At 36.1% G+C, this 22,525-nt stretch overlaps 1 protein-coding gene across 1 annotated transcript in view; it reads left to right on the top strand.

Moving 5' to 3' along the window:
* The window catches only part of PAK2 (p21 (RAC1) activated kinase 2), a 76,199-nt gene that overhangs the window by 19,435 nt on the left and 34,239 nt on the right, over positions 1-22,525 (top strand). The window contains exon 2 of the mRNA XM_007465864.1: positions 18,284-18,491. Coding sequence (XP_007465926.1) covers positions 18,305-18,491 — 187 coding nt within the window. The 5' untranslated portion in view covers positions 18,284-18,304. The remainder of the gene's footprint in view (positions 1-18,283; positions 18,492-22,525) is intronic.

Below are 22,525 nucleotides of genomic sequence, written 5' to 3'. Positions count from 1 at the left end.
ACAAAGGTGAATTGTTTGCATTCCTGTTTTTGCTAAAATTAGCAAACATTAGGAAAACATTAAAACTTTAGTGTAAGTTTAGTTTTTGTGCCTTTTAGATACAGTAAGCACTCATCCTCTGACCGTATATGAACAGTTTAGAACTGTCCAATTTGAACTTGTTGCAGTGATGGAAATGTTCTATATCTGTGCTATCCAATATGGCTAGTGTGACGAAGAAACAATTTTATTTTTATTTCATTTAAATTCATTTATATTTAAATAGCCATATGTGGCTTAGTATGGCCTACCCATGTTGGATAGCACAGCTTACAGAATGGTGTGTTCATAAGGAAAAAAGTTTTGTTTTTTGTTTTTTTTTTTTTTCTTTGCAGTATGCGGGCCTCTCACTGTTGTGGCCTCTCCCGTTGCGGAGCACAGGCTCCGGACGTGCAAGCTCAGTGGCCGTGGCCCACGGGCCAAGCCACTCTGCGGCATGTGGGATCTTCCCGGACAGGGACACGAACCCGCGTCCCCTGCATCGGCAGGCGGACTCTCAACCACTGCACCACCAGGGAAGCCCAGGAAAAAAGTTTTAAAGATAAATAATTTGAAGATGACTTTAAGAGCAAATTCCCATTCAGGTGAAAGCAAGAAGGAGCAGAACTTAGCAGAGCCTAGCAAGGCATAATTTTAGACAGGATGCTGACCTCAGTCTGAGGATTATCCTTTTATTTGTAGACCAAAGTGTGCAACTTAAAAAAATCCCATAGGAGCCTAGAGGGTAAAATAAATGAACTCTTTTTTCTCTACCTGGCAAATACTTGTTCATCTTTCAAGGAGCTCTCTGAAAAATCTGTTCTCACTTCTGGACCACCCAAGCTACTGCTCCCCGGTTCCCTAGGAAATGGTAACAAAGCTTCCCCGTAATCCCGGCTTCCATTTTGTTTCTCCACAAAACTTCTCATACAGCTAGATTAATGAACTAGAACAAGGCCAAGTGTACTAAAGAGTATATTGATGCGAAGAAACAAACATGAGCTCCTAGGTAACCATCTATAAGAGCCTTAAAATAAGAAAAATGGGTTAATAGAGATGATTTATTTTAAAATAAAATATATAAATTTCATTGAAAAAAATTTCCATTCAGGGTTGATCTGTCTACATTCTAGCACTTCATTTTCTCAAACTATCTTAATTGATACTTTTTGAAGAATTTTTTACAGTCACTGATGTGATTACTAAAATTGGGTCAAGATCCATTTCTTCTTTTAAGGCATTTTTAAAAATGCATATCCCTTGGCGACATCTGTTTCTATAACTTAACTACTCTCAGCTCGTTATAGTAAGCATTTGTTGAGCACATACTATGTGCCAAGCTCTGTACTATGTGCTGGGAGTACAAAAGCTAATAAGGCATAATTGCTGTCATTAGCAGTTTAGTCAAGTTGGGATTAAGGGAGAGGGAGGTAGGGGTAAAGGGAAACTTTTAAGTGTTCCCTTTTTTAGAAAAAAAATCTCTGTATGCAGTTTTTGGGTTTTTTTTTTTGTTTTTTTTTGCGGTATGTGGGCCTCTCATTGTTGTGGCCTCTCCCGTTGCGGAGCACAGGCTCCGGACGCTCAGGCTCAGCGGCCGTGGCTCACAGGCCCAGCTGCTCCGCTGCATGTGGGATCTTCCCAGACCGGGGCACGAACCCGTGTCCCCTGCATTGGCAGGAGGACTCTTCAACCACTGCGCCACCAAGGAAGCCCTGTATGCAGTTTGATACTGCTTAAGAATATTCTTTCTTTAAAAACTTGCCTCTCCTTTTAAAAACCATTTTTTTTTAAATCAAAGAGAGAGGTTTTTGTCTCCCTGTCTTCACCGGATTATTTTATTTCATATCCTCCCATAAGTGGAATGCAGCCTCAGAATTCTTCCTGTCACAGCATACGGATGACATGACAGCCAGCCACTCTGGGCCATTCAGAGTAGCTCTGTGAGGTAAAGCCTGCTTGCCGTTTGTGGCCTATAGATAGTACCTGGAGTATCATTCCCCCACTTTTTATGTATGGAAACTATCTGTCCTATGTCATTTATCAAGTCACAGTCACGCTCTTTCACAGATCATTTTGAAATGATAGAAATAATTTCTTACCCCTCTGTACTCATGCATTTGTTCAACAGGTATTTATCGATTGCATTGCATTGCATGTGCTGGGTTCTGTTGAACCATGAGTGGACTGAGATGGGTATGAGCCCATATGCACCCTCAGTCTCTCATTTTGGTGGTGGCTTGCTGAGGGAGTGGAACTTTAAGATGGCAGCAGCCTAGATCCGTAAATCACCTTAAGAAGAAGAACCAACTTCCTCAAGCTAAGTGTCCATTAGAAATTTTTGTTGTGTTAAACAGTTGAGATTTTGGGATATGTTTGTTACCAGTGCATAGCCTAGCCCAGCCTAATACAGGGTTGTTTTTAGTCTTTTGCTGTTATGACAGTGCTATTATGAATATTCTTATATTATTCTTATAATTTGTACATGTGCAAGAGTTTCTTGGATTTATATCCAAGAGTAAAATTGCTGAGTTGCACAATGTACAGTCAGTCAACGGTGTAAGCTAATACCAAGTTGTTTTCTGAAGTAGTTTCACTGGTTTATGCTCCTGCTAGCAGTGTTTGAGAATTATCTTTGCTCTGCATCCTTGTTTTCAGTCAAGTATCTTAATTTTTGCCAATCTAGGTGTTAGATGGTATCTACAAATGGCCTTAATTTACATTTCCATATGAGACTGGGCTTGTTCTCATGTGTTTATTCACTGTTTGTTGTCTTCCATGAAATGCCTGTTCTTGTCATTTGCTCATTTTTTTACTGGATTGTTTGCCTTTTGCATATTTATTTGTAGGAATTCTTTATTTATTGTTGATACAGTTTTTGTCAGTTACTTTTGTTGCAGTTATACCCTGGTTTGTGGCTTGTCTTTTTATTCTATGGTGTAGAATGTAGTAATATTTATCAATCTTTTCCTTTAGAGTCATGTGTTATGAAGATATTCTTCTGTATACAGATATTCTCGTATATAATCTTCTGAAAGTTAGAATTTTGCCTTTCACATTAAATCTTGAATTCATCTAAAATTTTTTTGGTATGATGCAAGGTAGGAATCTTTCTTCACCTGGATTCCCCAGAAAACAGAGCTTGAGGCTGAAGGCTTACGTATCTTTACATTATTAGAAAGTATTTCCCCAGTGTGGGAAAAGGGGAGTGAAGTGGTAGCCAGAATGGCAGTGCAACTGATTGCTCAATCCCAGTGTATTGTCCCCCAGGAAGTTACACTATAAAGTCATTCACAGGATCATCCAACAGGATGAGAAAAATGATCTAAGGAGATGGGATCTATCTGTTTCATCACCATTCGTCATAGGTTCACTCCACAGTTAACTCCCCCGCACTACCAGGTTGCACGTGTGTGGGTGCCACACTATCCCATGGCATTGTGCAGCTCAGAATGAAGAGGGGTGTTGTCATGTTGTGTCTGAATGAAAAAGCTGGCCACACCCAGTATAGAGCTGGTCGTTGGGATAGTAGCTTGGAAAGACAGGTAAAGCAAAATAAAAAGATTGGAAAAGTTGCATAAGTGGCATGGTATCTGGTATAGGATCCATTTTTTTTTAATAAAGACTTTTCATTTCACGGCGAGTCTTTCCACATTATTCTTCAGGAATATCTCTGCTGTGCTCTTGCTCTTCCACATAGATTTTAGAATTAACTGTCCAGTTTTTCACAAAACTCTCTTGGATCTTTGAATTAGTTTGAGGACATGTGGCATTTGTACATTATTGAGTTTTTAAATTAGTGACCATTAGTATCTCACCGTTTATTTAGGTCTTAATGTCTTTCAGTACATTTTTCCTCTCTATAAAGATTCTAGGTCCACAGTTCCCAAACTGTGCCATGGTGTCCTGGAGTACCCCACTGAGCTTAAAGGCACCATGGGATATTTATTTATTTATTTATTTTTGAACTTTATTTATTTGGCTATGTTGGGTCTTCTTGCCATGGGCAGCGAGTGGGGGCCACTGTTCGTTGCGATGCATGGTCTTCTCATTGCGGTGGCTTCTCTTGTTGTGGTGCACGGACTCTAGGCATGCGGGCTTCACTAGTTGTGGCATGCGGACTCAGTAGTTGTGGCTCACGGGCTCTAGAGTGCAGGCTCAGTAGTTGTGGCGCACAGGCTTAGTTGCTCCATGGCAAGTGGGATCTTCCTGGACCAGGGATCGAACCCGTGTCCCCTGCACTGGCAGGTGGATCTTAACCACTGCACCACCAGGGAATGGATGGACGTCCATTGGACACAATGTGAACTTCTAGCTCTAGGAAGTTCCACGTTTCAACATTAGATTGTGATACATTTGATAAAGTCTATCTTTGTGAAATGGTTGCTGAGATTAGAAGTATGAAAATCAATGTGGAACAGGAAATGAGGGTGGGTGAGGTCCGAGGTTTCAGAGGTTGTGCATGCTTACCTAATGTACCTGAAAGAGAAAGAAAGAAAAGTTTTGGTTTTTTTTTTTTAATTAAATTGCTTTTTCCAGTAGTTACTAAGTTGTTAGGATGAGTGAATGATAAATACTAATGAAGTTGTTTGGACCTAACTACTAAATGAAACTGTTAGGAATGTCTTTTGGCTTAGAGGTGCTATGAAATGATTACTGAGAATAGTATGGGCACCATGAACTAAGCAGGTTTGGAAATTTCTGTCCTAGGAACTTCAGACTTTTTAATGGTATTATAAATGGTATCTTCCCCCTCCCCCCATTTCATTTTCTGTTAAGTGTGCACAAATGCAGTTGAATTCTGTGTATTCCTCTTTATCCTGCAACTTCGCTAAATTTGTGTTTATCCTAATAATTCGTCATAGTTTTTTTTGCATTTTGTAGACAGTCTTATTATTTTCAATTAATGACACTTGTTTCTTCTTGTATAGCAAAATGCTGCAGAAAAAGGAATAAAGGGTAATAAAAAAATTGTTAATTTACAAATGTACAAAACAAGATATGTTCAGAGAAGTCTAACTTTTAACTCAGTCCCTTCCATTTTATCCTTCCCCCCCCCAAAGCAGCCATAAAAAAATTATGGTTTATCCTTCCATTAAAAAAGTAATAATAACTGTGTGTGTGTGTGTGTGTGTGTTTGTGTATTGATACACCTTTTTTTCTCCCCTTAGGTAAGTGGTAGCATAGCAGACATACATTTTTCCCTCATCTTGCATTTTCATCAGTAATATATCCTGAGATTACTCCATGGCAATGTATACAGTGGTTTCCTCCTTCATTTTTACAGCTTCATAATACTTTAGTGTGTGATATACCATAGTTAATTCAACTAGTCCCCTATTTTTGGCCATTTGAGATGCTTCCTGTCTTTTGCTGTTATAGATAATACAACAATAACAGCCTAGTATATATGTTTATTTGTATTGTATTTTTTTTGGTGTGTCTTTGGGATAGGTTGCTAGCAATGGGGTGTCTGGGTCTGTACCTTCTTTTTTTTCTTTTTTTCCCGCTACACAGCTTGCAGGATCTTAGTTCCCCAACCAGGGGGTGAACCCAGGCCACGGCAGTGAAGCCCAGAATCCTAACCACTGGGCCACCAGGGAAACACCGCTCCCCACCGCCCCCTGCCATGGGTCTGTTCTTTTTAGACACTATGTTTTACTGCTCTCCTATGAAATTAAAAGTCACAGATTATTTACTTTATCCTCTTTTCAGGGAAAAATCAATATAATGCCTTACTCTACTTACCTAAATCAATTTTGGGAGGAAAATTAATATATAATGGAAAAAATAGAACTAACATGAAAACTTTAATAAAATAATATTTCCATTTGTAAATACTTGATCACAACAACTTTAAAAGTATAAAGTGATCATAGGCCTGTATCTAATACTCATAGGTTCAGTCACAGTGCAATCTCATTCAGGTGTACTGCTTTGATGATTCAGCAAGCATGAGTGCATTACTTTCAGTGACATGATATTCCAAATGATGAATAAACTTCTTGGTAAAACTGAGCAAAACAAAGTGTAAGCTCTTCTTGATTTCATAGTGGTTACATACCTGGAAAATTCAGTGTGTGTTAAAACTGTGTAAAGAGTATCTTTTATGTATAACATAGAACTGTGCTCTAGGTTCGGGTAATTTTATATATATGTCTTTTTAATTATAAATCAGAGCATGGTGGAATGTTCAAGAGTTGTGAAGACTTGTTGGCACATTGCAGAATATTGGTATTAGTGACCTCTGCTCACTACTGATAGAACCCCTTTTCATTCCTGTTAGTGTTTATTTGTGATTTCTTTGTTCCTTGGTTAATTTTGCCAGAGGTATCATTAGTTTGGTCTAAGACTCAATTTTTTAGCTTTATTGATCTTCTCTATTGTATGATAGCCTTACATTCAGCAGTTTCTGCTTTTATCTTAAATTATTATTTTTCTTCCTACTTTCTTTGGGTTTATTTTGCTATTTTTGTTTCTTTTTGTTTTTTGTTTTGCTTCTTAGGTTGGATGCTTAAATCATTAATTTTTGGTTCTTTTTTAAAGTAAAAATTCAGAACTGTAGGTGTCATTAAGTGCTTTAATCACATCTTGCAAGGTGGTTTTGTGTGTGCGGTAAAATATACATAACATAAAATTTACCATTCTTTTAGGTGTGTAGTTCATTGGCATTAAGTACACTCACAGTGTTTAGCAACTCTTACCATTATCCATTTCCAACACTTTTTCATCATCCCCAATACAAACTCTACCAATTAAACAATAACTCCCTATTTCACAAACCCCCCACCCCAGGTCCTGGTGACCTCTATTCTACTTTATGTCTCTATTGAATTTGACCACTCTGGATACCTCATATATGTGAAATTATACAGTATTTGTCCTTTTGTCTGGCTTATTTTACTTAATGTTTTCATAGTTCATCCTTGTTAGAGCATGTATCAAATTTCATCTCTTTTTAAAGGTAAATAATACTCTACAGTATATATACACCACATGTTGTTTATCCTAATCCTGCAAATTTTGATACATAGTTTTTCATTCTCATTCAGTTCTAAGTATTTTCTCATTTCCATTATGATATCTTTTTTTTTTAACCATAAGTTTTTAAGAGGTGTTTTATATTTACAAACTCATGGAGTTTTTTCCTAGTTACCTTTTTGTTATTGATTTCCAACTTAATTGATTTTGGTTAAAAGTATATAGTGATTCCAATCTTTTGGAAATTTTCTTTCTCTCAAAATGTATTTATTTTAACCATATTCTTGAAAGATAGTTTTGTTAAGTCTGCAGTTTGTGTTGGCAGCTTTTTCTCTCAGTACATTGAAGATATTCCAATGTCTTGTTGCTTTCATTGCTATTATCAAAAAGTAAGCTGACAGTCCCACTGCCACTTCTGTGAGGTTTATCCTTTTTTCTCCTTTGACTGATATTAAGAACTTTATCTTAATTTCACTATGTTTTGTCTTCACTTTGATGTGCATAGATTACATTTTATCCTGCTTTTGATTCATTAGGTTTCTTCAACTTGCAGATTTGTGTCCTTCATCGGCCTTAGAAATTCCTCACCCCGAATTTATCTGGTGAGTGAGTCCCTCATTCATTCTGTCATCTCCTTCTGGAACTCCAAATAGATGTATCTTAGATCATCTAGCCTACTCATTTTACTTTTCTTTTATATTTTCTATCTCTTTGTCTTTTGTGCTGCATTCTAGGTACTTTCTTCGTATATATCTTCCAGTTCACTAACTGTCTCTTCTACTGAGTCCATGCTGCTCTTTACTTCAAATGTCAATTTTTAATTTTCAGGTATTATGTTTTTTCTTACTGAAAGTTCTGTATGGTTGTTTTTCACATTTGCTTTTTTTCTGCTTTTATATTTGAGCTTCTTGTACATGTTCTGTGTCAGATTATTTCACATCTGTTTCACCAGTCTGTTTTGGTTAGTTCTCAGTCACAGTGTGTTGTTTGTTTTTTGAATTTTCCCTATGAGCTGCTCCTTTTCGTTAGAATTTGATCTTTGGGTATTTTTTGAGACCTGTGTTGAAGTTGTTTTCTCCCAAGGAGGCTCTGTATTTGATTCTGTCATTCACTAGGGAGTGCTACCAACACGGCCACATTCAATTAAACCTGTTTGGGATGTGGGGGGACCTCATGGGTGGCATGAATTCAGACCACAAGCGTGCATTTTGTTGTTAGGATTTCTCAGGGATTCCCCATTGCCTGTACTTCTGTTGTTATTACTGGGCTCAAAATGCTTAAGGTTTTCTCATCCCCTTCTGTGCAAAGGGATTTATTCCTGATTTACTCTTATATAGATTATAGCTAGCCTTCTGTGGGAGGGACTCCAACTTTGGCATACTCTGGGTTTTATCACTTGTCCCCTGTGGCAGCCATCATAGTAGAACTTTAGTCAGAAGTCCCTTGAGAATACCTGGATTAGTAAATTGCTTACTCTCTTGTTCCTGATTTCACTTTGCTTTGCACCATATGGAAACATCCCTTTCATCTTAACTAGCTTATCCATGCATATTTAAAGATTTGTTACATTATCCAATCCTTTATTTGAGTTTGAAGCAAAGTTTCTTTTTATTTTCCTTTATTCTTTACCAGTGCCCCAGTTGTTTTCTACTTTGCTATTGATAGACTTTGCTACTGATAGGCTTTGCTACTGATAGACCTGATGTTACGCCATTGCCACCAAATGAAAACACTCCTTTCTTACTGATTTGTGAACTTTCCTTTCATAGTGTGTGTTGTCCATCCACTTAAGGTGATTTGGGATATTTTCATTAATGCTTTTGCTCTCAAAGGCATTTGAGGCTTTTTTGGAGAGACTCAGGGTCAGTGATGTTGGGACTCTTAGAGCTTATTGAGAGATTGTTTGATGTCTTATAGTATTGTATTACTATATTCATAAGGTACTAAAAAATTAAGGTTTGTTTGGTATTTATATAAAATGTAAGTTAAAAATATAAAGCAAAATTGTGCTTTTAAAATCATGTTTTTCAGTAGTATGTGGTTTGTACTTGGAGTACCATAGGTGGTCTGAGTGAATTATAATAAATTTAGTAATTTCCCCTAGTTGGACTGACTGGTTCCAGACACCACTCCTTTTTTCATTTCTGTTGTGTATTTAGCTTCCCCTCATCTCCTTCAGTAGACAATTGAGGAATTGTTTGTCTTTGAGTTGTGTCACAATTAAACAATGGTCCTGTTAGAAGAGTACAGTGTGTTTTGGGCATGCTTTTTGTTTCGCCTACTTGTTTTTCACTGAAAAGTAGCAAAAAGTGAAAGGATTTGGAGAGAGTCATTCCTTATCATTTTGCCCTTTTTTATAAAACATTTTTGTGTAATGGTGGAGCAAAACATTGGTAAATCAGTATTTTATAATGAATTGTTTTTATATTCTTTGTTGTTTTGCCTAAAATATAAGATGTAAAGAACCTTATCACATCTTCACTTGGTGCTTCTTAGCCATTTGACACTGTCAGTAGAAGCAATAAAGAAAAAAATACACTGCCTTATGGAAAAGCTGAAGACTAAGACTATGAATTGGCTATTAGGGGAAAAGTATAAATCTTTCCAAAGATATTTTTGTTAATATAGGGTAGTTTATATGTTATCTAGTGAAATGCTGTTTGATAAAAGAAAGTTGAGGAAAAACAGTATTTCATCTGGGGACAGAGTGTACTACTGTAAGTCAGTAAACATTATTGTCTGATACCTGGAAGGATTTGTGTTAAAGGAAATAGTAATATGGTATAATAGTAGTAGTAGCAGCAGCAGTAGTAGTATAATCCCTGCTTTTTAAAAAAAGTTTTATTTTATATTGGAGTGTAGTTGATTTACAGTGTTGTGTTAATTTCAGGTATATAGCAAAGTGATACAGTTATATGTATAGATATATCCATTCTTTTTCAGATTCTTTAACCATATGAGTTATTACAGACTATTGAGTAAAGTTCCCTGTGCTATACATTAGATCTTTGTTCATTATCTATTTTTATATAGTAGTGTGTATATGTTAATCCTAAACTCTTAATTTATCCCTCTTCCCCACTGTCCCCATTGGTAACCATAAGTTTGTTTTCTATTTCTGTGAGTCTGTTTCTGTTTTGTAAAAAAGTTCATTTATATTATTTTTTAGATTCAAATATAAGTGATATCATATAATATTTGTCTTTCTCTGTCTGACTTACTTCACTTAGTAATGATAATCTCCAGGTCCACCCATGTTGCTGCAAATGGCATTATTTCATTCCTTTCAATGAGTAATATTCCATTGTATACATGTACCACATTTTCTTTATTCATCTGTTGATGGACATTTAGGTTGCTTCCCTTTCTTGGCCATAGTAAACAGTGCTGCAATGAACATTGGGGTATATGTATCCTTTTGAACCATGGTTTTCTCCAGATATATGCCCAGGAGTGGGATTGCTGGATCATATGGTAGTTCTATTTTTAGTTTTTTAAGGGACCTCCATACTGTTCTCCATACTGGCTGTACCATTTACATTCCCACCAACAGTGTATGAGGGTTCCCTTTTCTCCACACCGTCTCCAGCACTTATTGCTTGTAGGCTTTTTGATCATGGCCATTCTGATTGGTGTGAGGTGATATTTCATTGTAATTTTGATTTGCATTTTTCTAATAATTAGCCATGTTGAGCATCTTTTTTTCTTTTTTAATATTTATTTATTTATTTGACTGCATTGGGTCTTATTTGAGGCACATGGGATCTTCGTTGCCACTTGTGGGATCTTTAGTTGAGGCATGTGGGATCTAGTTCCCCAAACTGGGATAGAACCCGGGCCCCCTGCATTGGGAGCTTGGAGTCTTAGCCACTGGACCACCAGGGAAGTCCCTTGAGCATCTTTTCATGTGCCTCTTGATCATCTGTACATCTTCTTTGGAGAACTGTCTATTTAGATCTGCCTTTTTTTTTTCTTTTTCTTTTGGCAGTGCCATGCGGCTTGCAGGATATTAGTTCCCCAACCAGGGATCAAACCTGTGCCCCCTGCAATGGAAGTGCAGAGTCCTAACCACAGGACTGCCAGGGAATTCCTCTGCCCATTTTTTGATTGGGTTGTTTGTTTTTATATTGAGCTGCATGGGCTGTTTATACATTTAGGAGATGAAGCCCTTGTCAGTTGCATCATTTCCAAATATTTTCTCCCATCTGTAGGTTGTCTTTTTGTTTTGTTTATGGTTTCCTTTGCTGTGCAAAAGCTTTTAAATTTAATTAGGTCCCATTTGTTTATTTTTGCTTTTATTTTCATTATTCTAGGAGGTGAGGTGGGTCAGAAAAGATCTTGCTGTGATTTATGTCAAAGAGTGTTCTGCCTATGTTTTCCTCTTAGAGTTTTATAGTGTCCGTTCTTACATTTAAGTCTTTAATCCATTTTGAGTTTATTTTTGTGTATGGTGTTTGAGAATGTTCTAATTTCATTCTTTTACATGTAGCTGTCCAGTTTAAATTTCATTCTTTTACATGTAGCTGTCCAGTTTTCCCAGCACCACTTATTGAAGAGACTGTATAATCCCTGCTTTTGAATTGCTTGAAGTCTTGGGCAGGAACACACTTAAAATAATAATTAATGATGCACAGTTGTAATTCATTGCCAAAGAATGGTCTGATATGTTAATATAATTAGAAAAATATGAGATGAAGGGTTGTTAGTAAACTTGGATTCTGGTCTTAGTTCTGTTAATAATTAGATTTGTGTGACTTCAGGCAAACTGCTTACATTTTGGTGAGTCAGATTCTTCACAAATAAAATAAGGAAGATGGACCAAATGAATTCCATTCCAACTTCAATACTCTCTGGATTTATATTCCTGTCTAACTTGCATTCAGAGGATGTGAGGGGTCTTTTTGAACAGGGACAGACAGGCATGACCTTCCATAGGAAATAATTTTTACTGAGCATTTGGTTGGGTAGAGAAAAGGATAAAGAAAATTTAAGAATGGAGAAATGTATACCCAAAGATGATTTAGGCCAGGAAAGTCTTTGGTATATTTGGGGAACATGAAGTATAGTATTTATGTGCACTCGTGTGAGATCAGATTGATTTGGTAGTAAATGGCCCTAAATGGCAGTAGCTGCTGAGGAACATATAGCCAGGGAGAGTGTTATCATGTGTTATTTTTAGTCAACCAATTTTAACTTCTTTCTCTAAACAAAAGCTGAATGTATAGAAACTCTTTGGGAAGCTAGTTAGGGCTTCTTCTAACCTCTTCCTCTGAATAGCAGCTGAAGACAGATTCATTAGAGAAATCATGAGATGAAGGGATCAGGTCCTCAGCTTAGCTAGTGGCAGAGTCATCAATGTTTTATCAAGGGTCATGCTTTTATTTACTACCATCTAATCACTTATGAGGCATATTACTTAGAATTATTGCTGTCATATTTGTCATTTTGAGTAATTTCATTAGGGACATCTGTGACCTATAAAATTTAGATTTTGTTCAGACATGTGTTGCCTAATAGGGTACGTCGTGTTAATTGGGATTTCCTTGAGACATAGCTGATTTAACTTTGTAATGTGGATGAAGAAGAAAGTTCTGAAACAAATAACGTATTAGCTCCTCTTTAGTTTTATTGGACTGAATTTGTGCAGAAAACTTTAAAAATTACTGCACAGTATATTAAAATAAAGCAGTAAAGAAATTGTTTTGAATAACCAGAGTATAAGGAAAGGCTGTGTTCTGAGAGTTGCCTTGTTAGTGTTGTTTGCTTTAGAATTTGGTGGTGGTATTTTTCATATAAATGACAGTCTCTCTGGCTGACATCTTTCTGGGTTTTGTTACAAAAAACACTGTAGTAATTATTATGACATATGTATAGATTTTGAACCATTTTCAAGATTTGATTAGGTTTTTGTGCCCCAGCTTGGAAATCTAGCCATTGATTACCTTTTACCTTTTCCTATGTCAAAAATGTGTTCTGTAGAGTATAGGAGGAAATAAATATGGGTCTTCTGCTGCCTAGTAGCACATCAGAAAGAATTGGGACTATGAGGGTGAAGTATGGAGCTGGGGTAAACTCTAAAGCAGCAGTTCTCAAAGAGTGGTCTGTGGTACGCTTGGGGTCCGTGAGTCAAAACCTGTTTTTCATAATAATACTAAGGTGTTCTTTGCCTTTTTACACTGTGTTGACATTTGCATTGATGATGCAAAAGCAGTGGTGGGTAAAACTGACTGTACTTTAATACAACTCATTCAAGGCAATAGCTATGTGCTTGTAGTTTTTTTTTTTTAAGCCAGTTTCACCTAAGAATGTACTTGAAACAGTAAAATTACTAATCTTATTATATCTCTACTTTTGAGTTTACTTTTATTTTGTATAGCAAAATGGGAAGTACTCATAAGGTACTTATGAAGTATGAAATGGTTGTCTTACAGAAAACCACTTATATGATTGAGCTTAAAAAGGCCCCATTTCCTGGAACACCATTTTTATTTGAAAGAACGACTGGCCCACTGAACAACTCTGGTTGTTCAGACTTAGGTATTTGGCAGACATTTTCTCGAAAATGAATGAAGTGACGGAATTTGTTGTTAATTGATAAAATTTAAATTTTCAAATGAAAATTAGAGTTTTAGAAAACTTGTATTCACTTTCTTGAGTTTGACAGGTTCCCAATACCTAGACTTTTCTGATGAGATCAGTGGTGATATTAATGAATGTGATTTTATTTTTATTGTATAATGAAGTGTCAACATTGGAATATCTTAATAATTGAGTGAGCCAATACTTTCCAGATAATCAATTCATGACATTACAAAATTCATTCATGGGTAAAAGATCCATTCAAAGTGCAAGAGAATTCAATGGCTTTAATGTAACAGAGTACAAAAAATTTATTGCTGTGGTTTCAGAGTCCATAGCTAACCTTATGAAGGTTGAGTTTGGTGTAGTATCAAAGAAGAATATCCACAATTATCTGAAAGCTATTAAAATACTCCCTTTTCCAGCTACATATCTGTGTAAGACCAGATTTTCTTCATATACTTCAACCAAAACATAACACAATAAATTGAATGCAGAAGCAGATATGAGAATCTAACTGTCTTCTACTAAGCCAGACATTTAAAAGATTTGCAGAAAAGTAAACTAATGCCACTCTTGTCACTATATTCTGTTTTTGGAAAATGTTATTTTTCATAAAAATGTTATTTATGAATAACATTGTAATGTAATGGGTTTAATGAAGTAAAAAGTAACTTATTTTAATTTCTTATAGTGAATATAGGTAGAACGCACATAAACAAAAATTGAGATCCTCAGTAATTTTTAAGAGTGTGAAGTGGTCGTGAGGCCAAAATGTTTTGAGAACTGCTGCTTTGAAGAAACAAAGTGGCTTTTAATGTGCATGTGTTGAGAACAAATGTTGATAAAGGGCATAACCTAACTTAAATATGTATGTGCTGGTCTTTCCCAGGAGATTATGAACTCTTGGAGAAGAATTAAGTCCTCTTTTCTTTTCTCCAACTTCTAGCATAGAATCTTATAAATAATAATATCATGATAGTAATTGTAGCAGCCTTCAATTATTAACTCATTTAATCTTTATGAGGTAAATATTATTAATTCCTATTTTAAATTGAGATGTAATTCACATAGCTGAAATTTACCATTTTAAAGCGTACAGTTCAGTGGTTTTAATATATTCACACGGTTGTGCAACTGTTACCAATGTCTAATTCCAGAATATTTTCATTCCCCCAAAGTCACATCCCATTCCCCTCACTGTCTAGCAACCACTAATCTACTCTCTGTCTCTGTGGATTTGCCTGTTCTAGACATTTCATGTAAATGGGAATCTTATAATTTGTGGTCTTTTTGTGTCAGGCTTTTTTCACTTATGTTTTCAAGGTTTATTTCATGTTGTAGCATGTATCAATACTTGACTCCTTTTTGTGGCCAAACAGTATTCCATTGTATAGATATGGCATATTTTGTCTGTTCATCCGTTGATATTTTGGTTGTTTTCCTCTTTCGGCTATCACAAATAATGCTGCTGTGAACATTCATATGCAAGTTTTTGTGCGGACATGTGTTTTCAATTCTCTTAGGCATATACTGGAAGTGAAGTTGCTAGGTCATATGGTAGGTTACTCTATATTTAACTTTTTGAGGAATTTATTCCTTTTTTAATAGAGTTGTTTTTTTTTTTTTGCGTACGCGGGCCTCTCACTGTGTGGCCTCTCCCGTTGTGGAGCACAGGCTCCGGACTCGCAGGCTCAGCGGCCGTGGCTCACGGGCCCGGCCTCTCCACAGCATGTGGGATCTTTCCGGACCGGGGCACGAACCCGTGTCCCCTGCATCGGCAGGCGGACTCTCAACCACTGCGCCACCAGGGAAGCCCCTAGAGTTCTTATTTTTGAATAATTTTAGACTTACAGAGAAGTTACAAAGATAGTAGATTTCCTGTATAACTATCACCCATCTTCCCCTAATATTAACATTACATAAACCATAAAATGTATCTCAAAGCAAAGACGCCAACACTAGTACATTATTATTAACTAAATTCTAGATTTTATTTGGATTTCACCTGTTTTTCCACTAATGTCTTTTTTTCAATTCCAGGATACCACATTGTCATGTCTCCTTAGCCTCCTCTGTGCTATAATAATTTCTCAATCCGTCTTTGTTTTTCATGTCCTTGACGGTTTTGAGAAGTGTTGGTCAGGAATTTTGTAGGATGTCCCTCAGTTTGGATTTATCTGATTTTTCCCCCCATGACTAGATATGGGCTTGGGGAAGAATACCACAGAGGTGGATTGTGCTCCTCATCACATTACGTCAGGAGATTAATGATGTCATTGTGACTTATCACTAGTGATGTTAACCTTGATCACTTGGTTAATGCCAGATTTTTCCATTGTGGTGTTATTTTCCCCTTTCCATACTCTTTTCTTTGGAAATGAGTCACGAAGTCTAGCCTACAGTCAAATGGGGAGGGAAGTTAAGTTCCCACTCCTAGAAGGGAATGTATCTACATATATATTATTTGGAATTCTTTTGTAAGGAAGATTTGTCCCCCCACCCCATTTTATTTATTCAGTTTTTTTTGTATCGATATGAATTATGTATCCTTATTTTATACTTTGGATTATATACTACTTTATTAATTTTATTGCTCAAATCATTCCAGTATTGGCTTTTGGGAACTCTTTCCTGTGTCCTTTTGACATGCCCTCATCCTTTATAAGTACTTCCTTATCTTCTGACACTATAAGACACTATAGACTCATCTTGTATTTTCCCTGTCCAGCCTAGAACCAGCCATCTCTCTAAGAAACTCTGAGGCACAGTTTAGTCCTGAGGTCACACACTTAAGTAAATGATGGAACTAGGATTCCAACCAAAGCAATCTGATTCCACAACCCAGTACTGGACAACATGCAGCTGAAGGTGCACTGCCAATTTCTAGTTATGTTCCATTTATGAGCCAGCCTTAAGGATAGAATTTGTAGCAGTTTACACTAAATAATTATTGTGCCCTGTTTTATATTGATCTTTTTTTAACCACAGCTATGCTGATTATAATCAAGTTTAAAAATTACTTATTAATCACAGATAACCACTGTTAATGTTTTGGTGCATTTCCTTCTGTAAATGCATGCAAATGTATTTTGGAATTTTGTTACCCTGATTTTTAAATAGGAGCAATTCACAGTGTAATCAAAATCTAAACGTGTGGTTTCTATATTGTAACTGATTAAGATAAAAGTGAGCTACTCTAGGGTTAATCTGTTTTGCCTTAATGTTTGGTCACATAAAAGCTAAATATCTGTCTTGATTTTATCAATTCATCAAGTAATCCACATGATGTGACCAGCTGGTTTGGAAGAATCATCTGACTGTATGTTGTTCACACCACCTTCTTAGATCCTACCCCCATTTCTTCCTTTGAGCACCAGTAGTTTAATTTCACTTCAGGCAGTCTTTCTCATACACAGTTATAAATCTTTTCTTTCTCTCTTCTCCAGCTCGTTACCTCCAGAAATGTTTATTTTTCCCTTTACCTTTCATTCTTCCTCTTGTAGGCTGAAAAATAACTGTCATATGACATATAAATTATACAGTAGTGCTTTGACATACCTCTATCAAGGGAAACAAAAGCTGTAAGATTTGGCATGGAATTAGGTATAATTCTTCATCCCTCAGTTCTTTTCAAATTATACCTACTATTCTTCAGATACTAGCATTCAGACTAAATAAAAATCTTTTAAATTATTATTAATTTTATCTAAAAACAGTTGCATTCTTTTCATTGTACATATACAAAGTTTTGTTCACTTACATATATTAAATAATGTTATAATCAAATCAGGATCTAATTATCAATCAAAATCTTGTTTAGTGAGGTATTATTTCCTAACATATATACTTTTGTATCAGAGCTCATCTATAAGTTAGGCATCCCCTCTCCTTCACTGCTGATTTTAAATGTGTGTAATCTACTTTTTTTTAAAGACGTAAAATAGATGTGTATACATATATGTAAACAAGGTTGACATTTCTGCTGAATTAGCCATGTGGATAAGGAGGGTAACTTGACAGCCTGGACAGGGCATCACAGGATGACAGAACCTTGGGATTTGGCCAAACTCTGGATTTACTTTTGTCAGTGTTCTCAGACTTGAAGGGACTAACGTATGTAGTTAGATGGTCAGATTTTCAGAGAAACCAAATATTGTATCAGTGGCACGTTCCTATCCTTTACGAAAGTTTATATTGAGGTTAAGTTGTAATGACAAAGCTAGCAAGCATGGAATCAGTTTGGAGGCTATTGGTTGATATTTTTAGTAGCAAGCATCCTATCTCTGCTCTAGAAGTAGACCTGTCAGAGACACATATACTATTATTGGCTGGTCAGGGCATAGTCTTCCTCTTCAAATTATTATTTTTTTAAGACTCTGTGTTGTCTGTTCATTGGAACATTTACTCTTGGAACCAGTGAATAGGTGGATATACTCTGATATGTTAGTGTCATCTTGCTTCCCCAAAACTATCATAGTCCTCTTAATGAGATATGACTTTTCAAAGGTTCCCTCAGCTAGCCATTTACCAACTTTGTTAGGGGAGATTGCCTATATTGCAACTAATTTCATCTCTTAAGTTTTACAGCTTTAAATGGGTAACATTTTCTAATTTGAAGTTGGGGAGGTAATTAGTACTGTTTTGTGCCTGTCCATACTATTTTTTACCTTGTTGTTAACTGTATGTTTTTGCCTTTCTGTTTCAGGCCATATCATAATTCTGAATCATGTCTGATAACGGAGAACTGGAAGACAAGCCTCCAGCACCCCCTGTGCGAATGAGCAGTACCATTTTTAGCACTGGAGGCAAAGACCCTTTGTCAGCCAATCACAGTTTAAAACCTTTGCCCTCTGTTCCAGAGGAAAAAAAGCCCAGGAATAAAATCATCTCTATATTCTCAAGCACAGAGAAAGGTAAATAGCTACTGTGATTTCAAGAGTCACAGTTATTATTTTATGTTATTGGTTTTGATATCTTTTTAATTAAAGTATAATAAGCTGATAATCTTTTATAGTGAGAACAGTAAACATACAATTGATGGTGGTATATAGGCACTATTAGAAAGGCTAGTTTGGAAATTCCCTGGTGGTCCAGTGGTTAGGACTCTGTGCTTTCACTGCTGAGGGTGCGGATTCAATCCCTGGCGGGAACTAAGATCCCGCAAGCCACGCGGTGCAGTCAAAAAAAGAAAAAAATAGGAAGGCTAGTTTATTTTAAACTGTAATGGAAAAGAATAAAACGAAAGTTGTTGCTCATTCTATTTGTTATGTCCAGTGAATTTCTGTACTCCCCTCCTTCATTTTCTGAGGCGTCGACCACAGTTCATGGCTTCCTAACTAATGAGATTCGTGATATTTGAGAAAGACTTGCTATTAGAAGAATGGAAATATAAAGTCTACAGTCTCCTGTCTGAAATCTCAGGAGCCAACTGTGGCTTGGAATTAAGAGTTTTTCTGACTTTTGAGTAGTAGTAATGCTGTCTTTTTATCATGTATTCTATAATACCCTCAGATTCATCTGAGGCAACACTCAGTAGTCAACACATAAATGGATCTTCCATAAACAAGAGTCTAGTCCAGTGTTACTCATCCTCAGTAAGATAGACATTTGGGGGCCAAATAATGCCTTGTTGCAGGGCTCTGTCTTGTGCACTATAGGATGTTAAGCACCATTTCTAGCTTTTACCTGCTAGATGTTAGTAAGTAGCACCTCCTACCCAGTTGTGACAACTGAAAATGTCTCCAGACATTGCCAAATTCCCCTGTGGGGCAAAATTGCCTCCAGTTAAGAACCACTGGTCTAGTCACCCAAAGTAGAATAAAGACTATAAATAGTCTCACGTAAGTTGAATTCATTAAATTTGTTTTGGTGCCAAACCTAAAGAAAGAACTTTTGGTTTTCAGAGCTTTATGGATTTTAGAATTGGATAAGGGATTATGGACTGTAATGGATTTTAGAATAAAAGTTAGGGATTAGTTTGTTTTATTATATTAAGCATGACAGTATGGCTCTGACAGCTAGTAATAGATATAAGTAGAGGTAAAGATATTTTTCCACTTATATATGTCTAAGTTTACATGGAGAGGTAAACCCTAGTGGACGAAAACAGTGCTTTGTATATAATAATAAATACACATTTAATTTGAGAGTTGAAAATACATAATCAATGAAAATTTGAATGAGGTAATATAGTTAATATTAATAGAGACTCAAGTCTTAGAGAATTTAGATATGCCAGCAGGATATAATAATCATTGAGCAGTTGAAAAACTGTTCATTTTAGTGTATATCTCTTATTTCTAATTTTCCTCTTATTTTTAAGATTTCATATGAGGTTGTAACTGAAACCTCATGAAATGAGGTTTCTGAAAAGCCTCATGAAAATATGTTTTTTAAGTTTATTTAACAGAAGTGGTAGCATGTGTATTTCACATGTTTGAGAATGAAAAGTGTATCTACTTAGACTGGATTAAATAAAAGATAAAGGGGGAAATCAGGAAATGAACCAAAAAATATGCGTAGGAAGAAGGCAGAAAAAGTGGATGTGTTGGAGAGCACTAAACTGTAATCTTCCGTAGTTGTAAATCAGTGTATTTAAAGTAAGAAAACCTAAAAATGGCTGTGTAAACACAGTATTTATAATTGCGGAGGTTAGAAAAAAATTTATGGTGGTTAGTACCAGAAGAAATTGATCAAAAGATTGATATTACTTGCCTATGGAGAGCAGAATGCAAAACTGGGGTAGGAGACTGCTCAAGATAGGATAACAGCATGTACTTGGGGACAGCCTTGGAAAGGGGAAGAGAAGAGCACTAACTGAAGGAGAAAGTGTGGACAGTCCCGCACTTTGGGTAAATGGTAGGGTGGTGGGGTTTGTGAGCAAATTGAACACGCATTTACATAAATGTAGCAGAGCATGCCTCTCTCTCTGATCATACTGAGAATCTTCCAGTTTTACCCTCCTTCATTAACTCCCCTTTCTTTTCTTTTCTCCTAGAAATATTAATACTTACCAGTGGTAACTAATTCAAGGTCCCCCACTGACAAAGGGAGGGTGAGGGTACCTGGGGGTCCTAGGGAAGGCTCTGATTGCCTTCAGGTTTATCAGCTTTTGAGGTCTGTAATTAACATCCATTAAAATTTTTTTGGTGATTTCTGAAGTCTTTTGTTTTCTTGTGCTTATTATATTCAAGATTTAATAACTTTTTAGTGCTAATCTTAAAACTTTACAAGCTCTTTAAAAAAAAAAAGCTTTGCCTTTCTTATCTAATTCCTTTTTTTCTTTCTCTAAAAAATAGAAAATGTCAAACTATACAAAGTGTAACAGTCTAATGAACCTTTGTAACCCAGCTTCAACAATTATCATTCTTTCTCCACTTACTTTTTTGGTTAAAATTACATATATTGAAATGCATGAAAATTAACTATGGTTTTGACAAATGGACAGGCCTATGTAAGCCATAATCATTATCCTTCTATCATATTATACACCACTTCCATCTCCCTGGAAGACTCTTTCACATTGTGTCCCAAAGAATCTACTCCTCCCCGACCTTTGGGAAAGTTCTGTCTGATTTTTCACCTTTGATCAGTTCAGCCTGTTTTAGAACTTTACATAAATAGAATTTTGCTTTAAGTTTTTAGTTTTGTGGTGACATCATCCACAAAAGAGTATAATATACATAATGTATATATTTTAATCAACACCCTTGTACCCACCACCCAACATAGAATTTTACCAGTATGCCCTGAAGTCCCCATCGGCCACACCCCATCCTACCCCTCCTCTTCCTCCTCCTCCTCCCCCGACAATATCTACCGTCCTGAATTTTGCATTTTTTATTTCTTGCTTTTTATTATAATCTTATGACTTAATATCCCCAAATAATATATGGTTTGGGTTTGCCTATTTGGGAACATTTTATAAATGGAATCATACTACAGTATATGCATATTTTCAGGATGTATATTTTCACTCAACCTCATGTTTTTGAGATTTATGTTGATATATATAGCTGTAGTTCTTTTTTACTGCTAATGTTGATGTATGTAGCTGTAGCACATTTTCATTGCTGTACACTAGTACACTGTATAAATAGATGGCAGTTTATTTACCTGGTCTCCTATGTGTAGACATTTGGATTATTTTCATGAACAATGCTGCTATGGGTAATTTTGAACATATCTCTCGGTGGACATGTGGAAATATTTTTCTAGGGCAGTGCTTTTCAGACATCAGGTCGTTTTGATTCTAATTGCTTATTAGAATCTCTTGGGAAGCTTAATTAAATAAATCTGTGTCCAAGCTCCATCGCAGGCCAATTGAATCAGTCTTCAGGAGCTTACCTGGGCATCAGTTTTGGTTTTGCTTTTAATTTTTTTAATACCTCAGGGGATTCTAATGTGCATCTAATATTAAGAACCACTGCAATAGTGAGTTATGAAATCTATATAGTGGATGACACTAAATGAAATGGAGTATAGAGTTATTGCACACAGTATAAATAGAGTTATTGCAAAAGTTTCATGAAACTTTTGTTTCAGTTGTGTGTGTGTCAGGATGTAAAATGTATTGATGTGGGTCCTGGCCAAAGATTAAAAGGTTGCTCTCAGGTATATACTTAGTAGTAAAATTGCTGGGGTTACAGGGTATTCCCATGTTTGACTTGACTAGGTTTATCAAATTACTTTCTAAAGTTGTTTTTTTTTTTTTAATGTTCATTCTCACCCACAGAACACAAATGTTCTATTGCTGAACATCCTTGCCAATTCTTGTATTATGGGATTTTAATTTTTGCCAATTTGGGAGGTGTGAAATGGTATCTCATTGTGGTTTTAATTTGGATTTCCCTGATGACTTGGGAAATTGAGTATCTTTCCATATATTAGTTTACCATTTGTGTTTGTTTTCTGTGACATACCTGTTTTTTTTTTTTTTTTTTTTTTT

Source organism: Lipotes vexillifer, unplaced genomic scaffold, assembly GCF_000442215.2.
Source record: "Lipotes vexillifer unplaced genomic scaffold, Lipotes_vexillifer_v1.1 scaffold853, whole genome shotgun sequence".
NCBI classification, from domain to species: Eukaryota; Metazoa; Chordata; class Mammalia; order Artiodactyla; family Lipotidae; genus Lipotes; species Lipotes vexillifer.
This window is presented reverse-complemented; position numbering and strand designations above follow the sequence as displayed.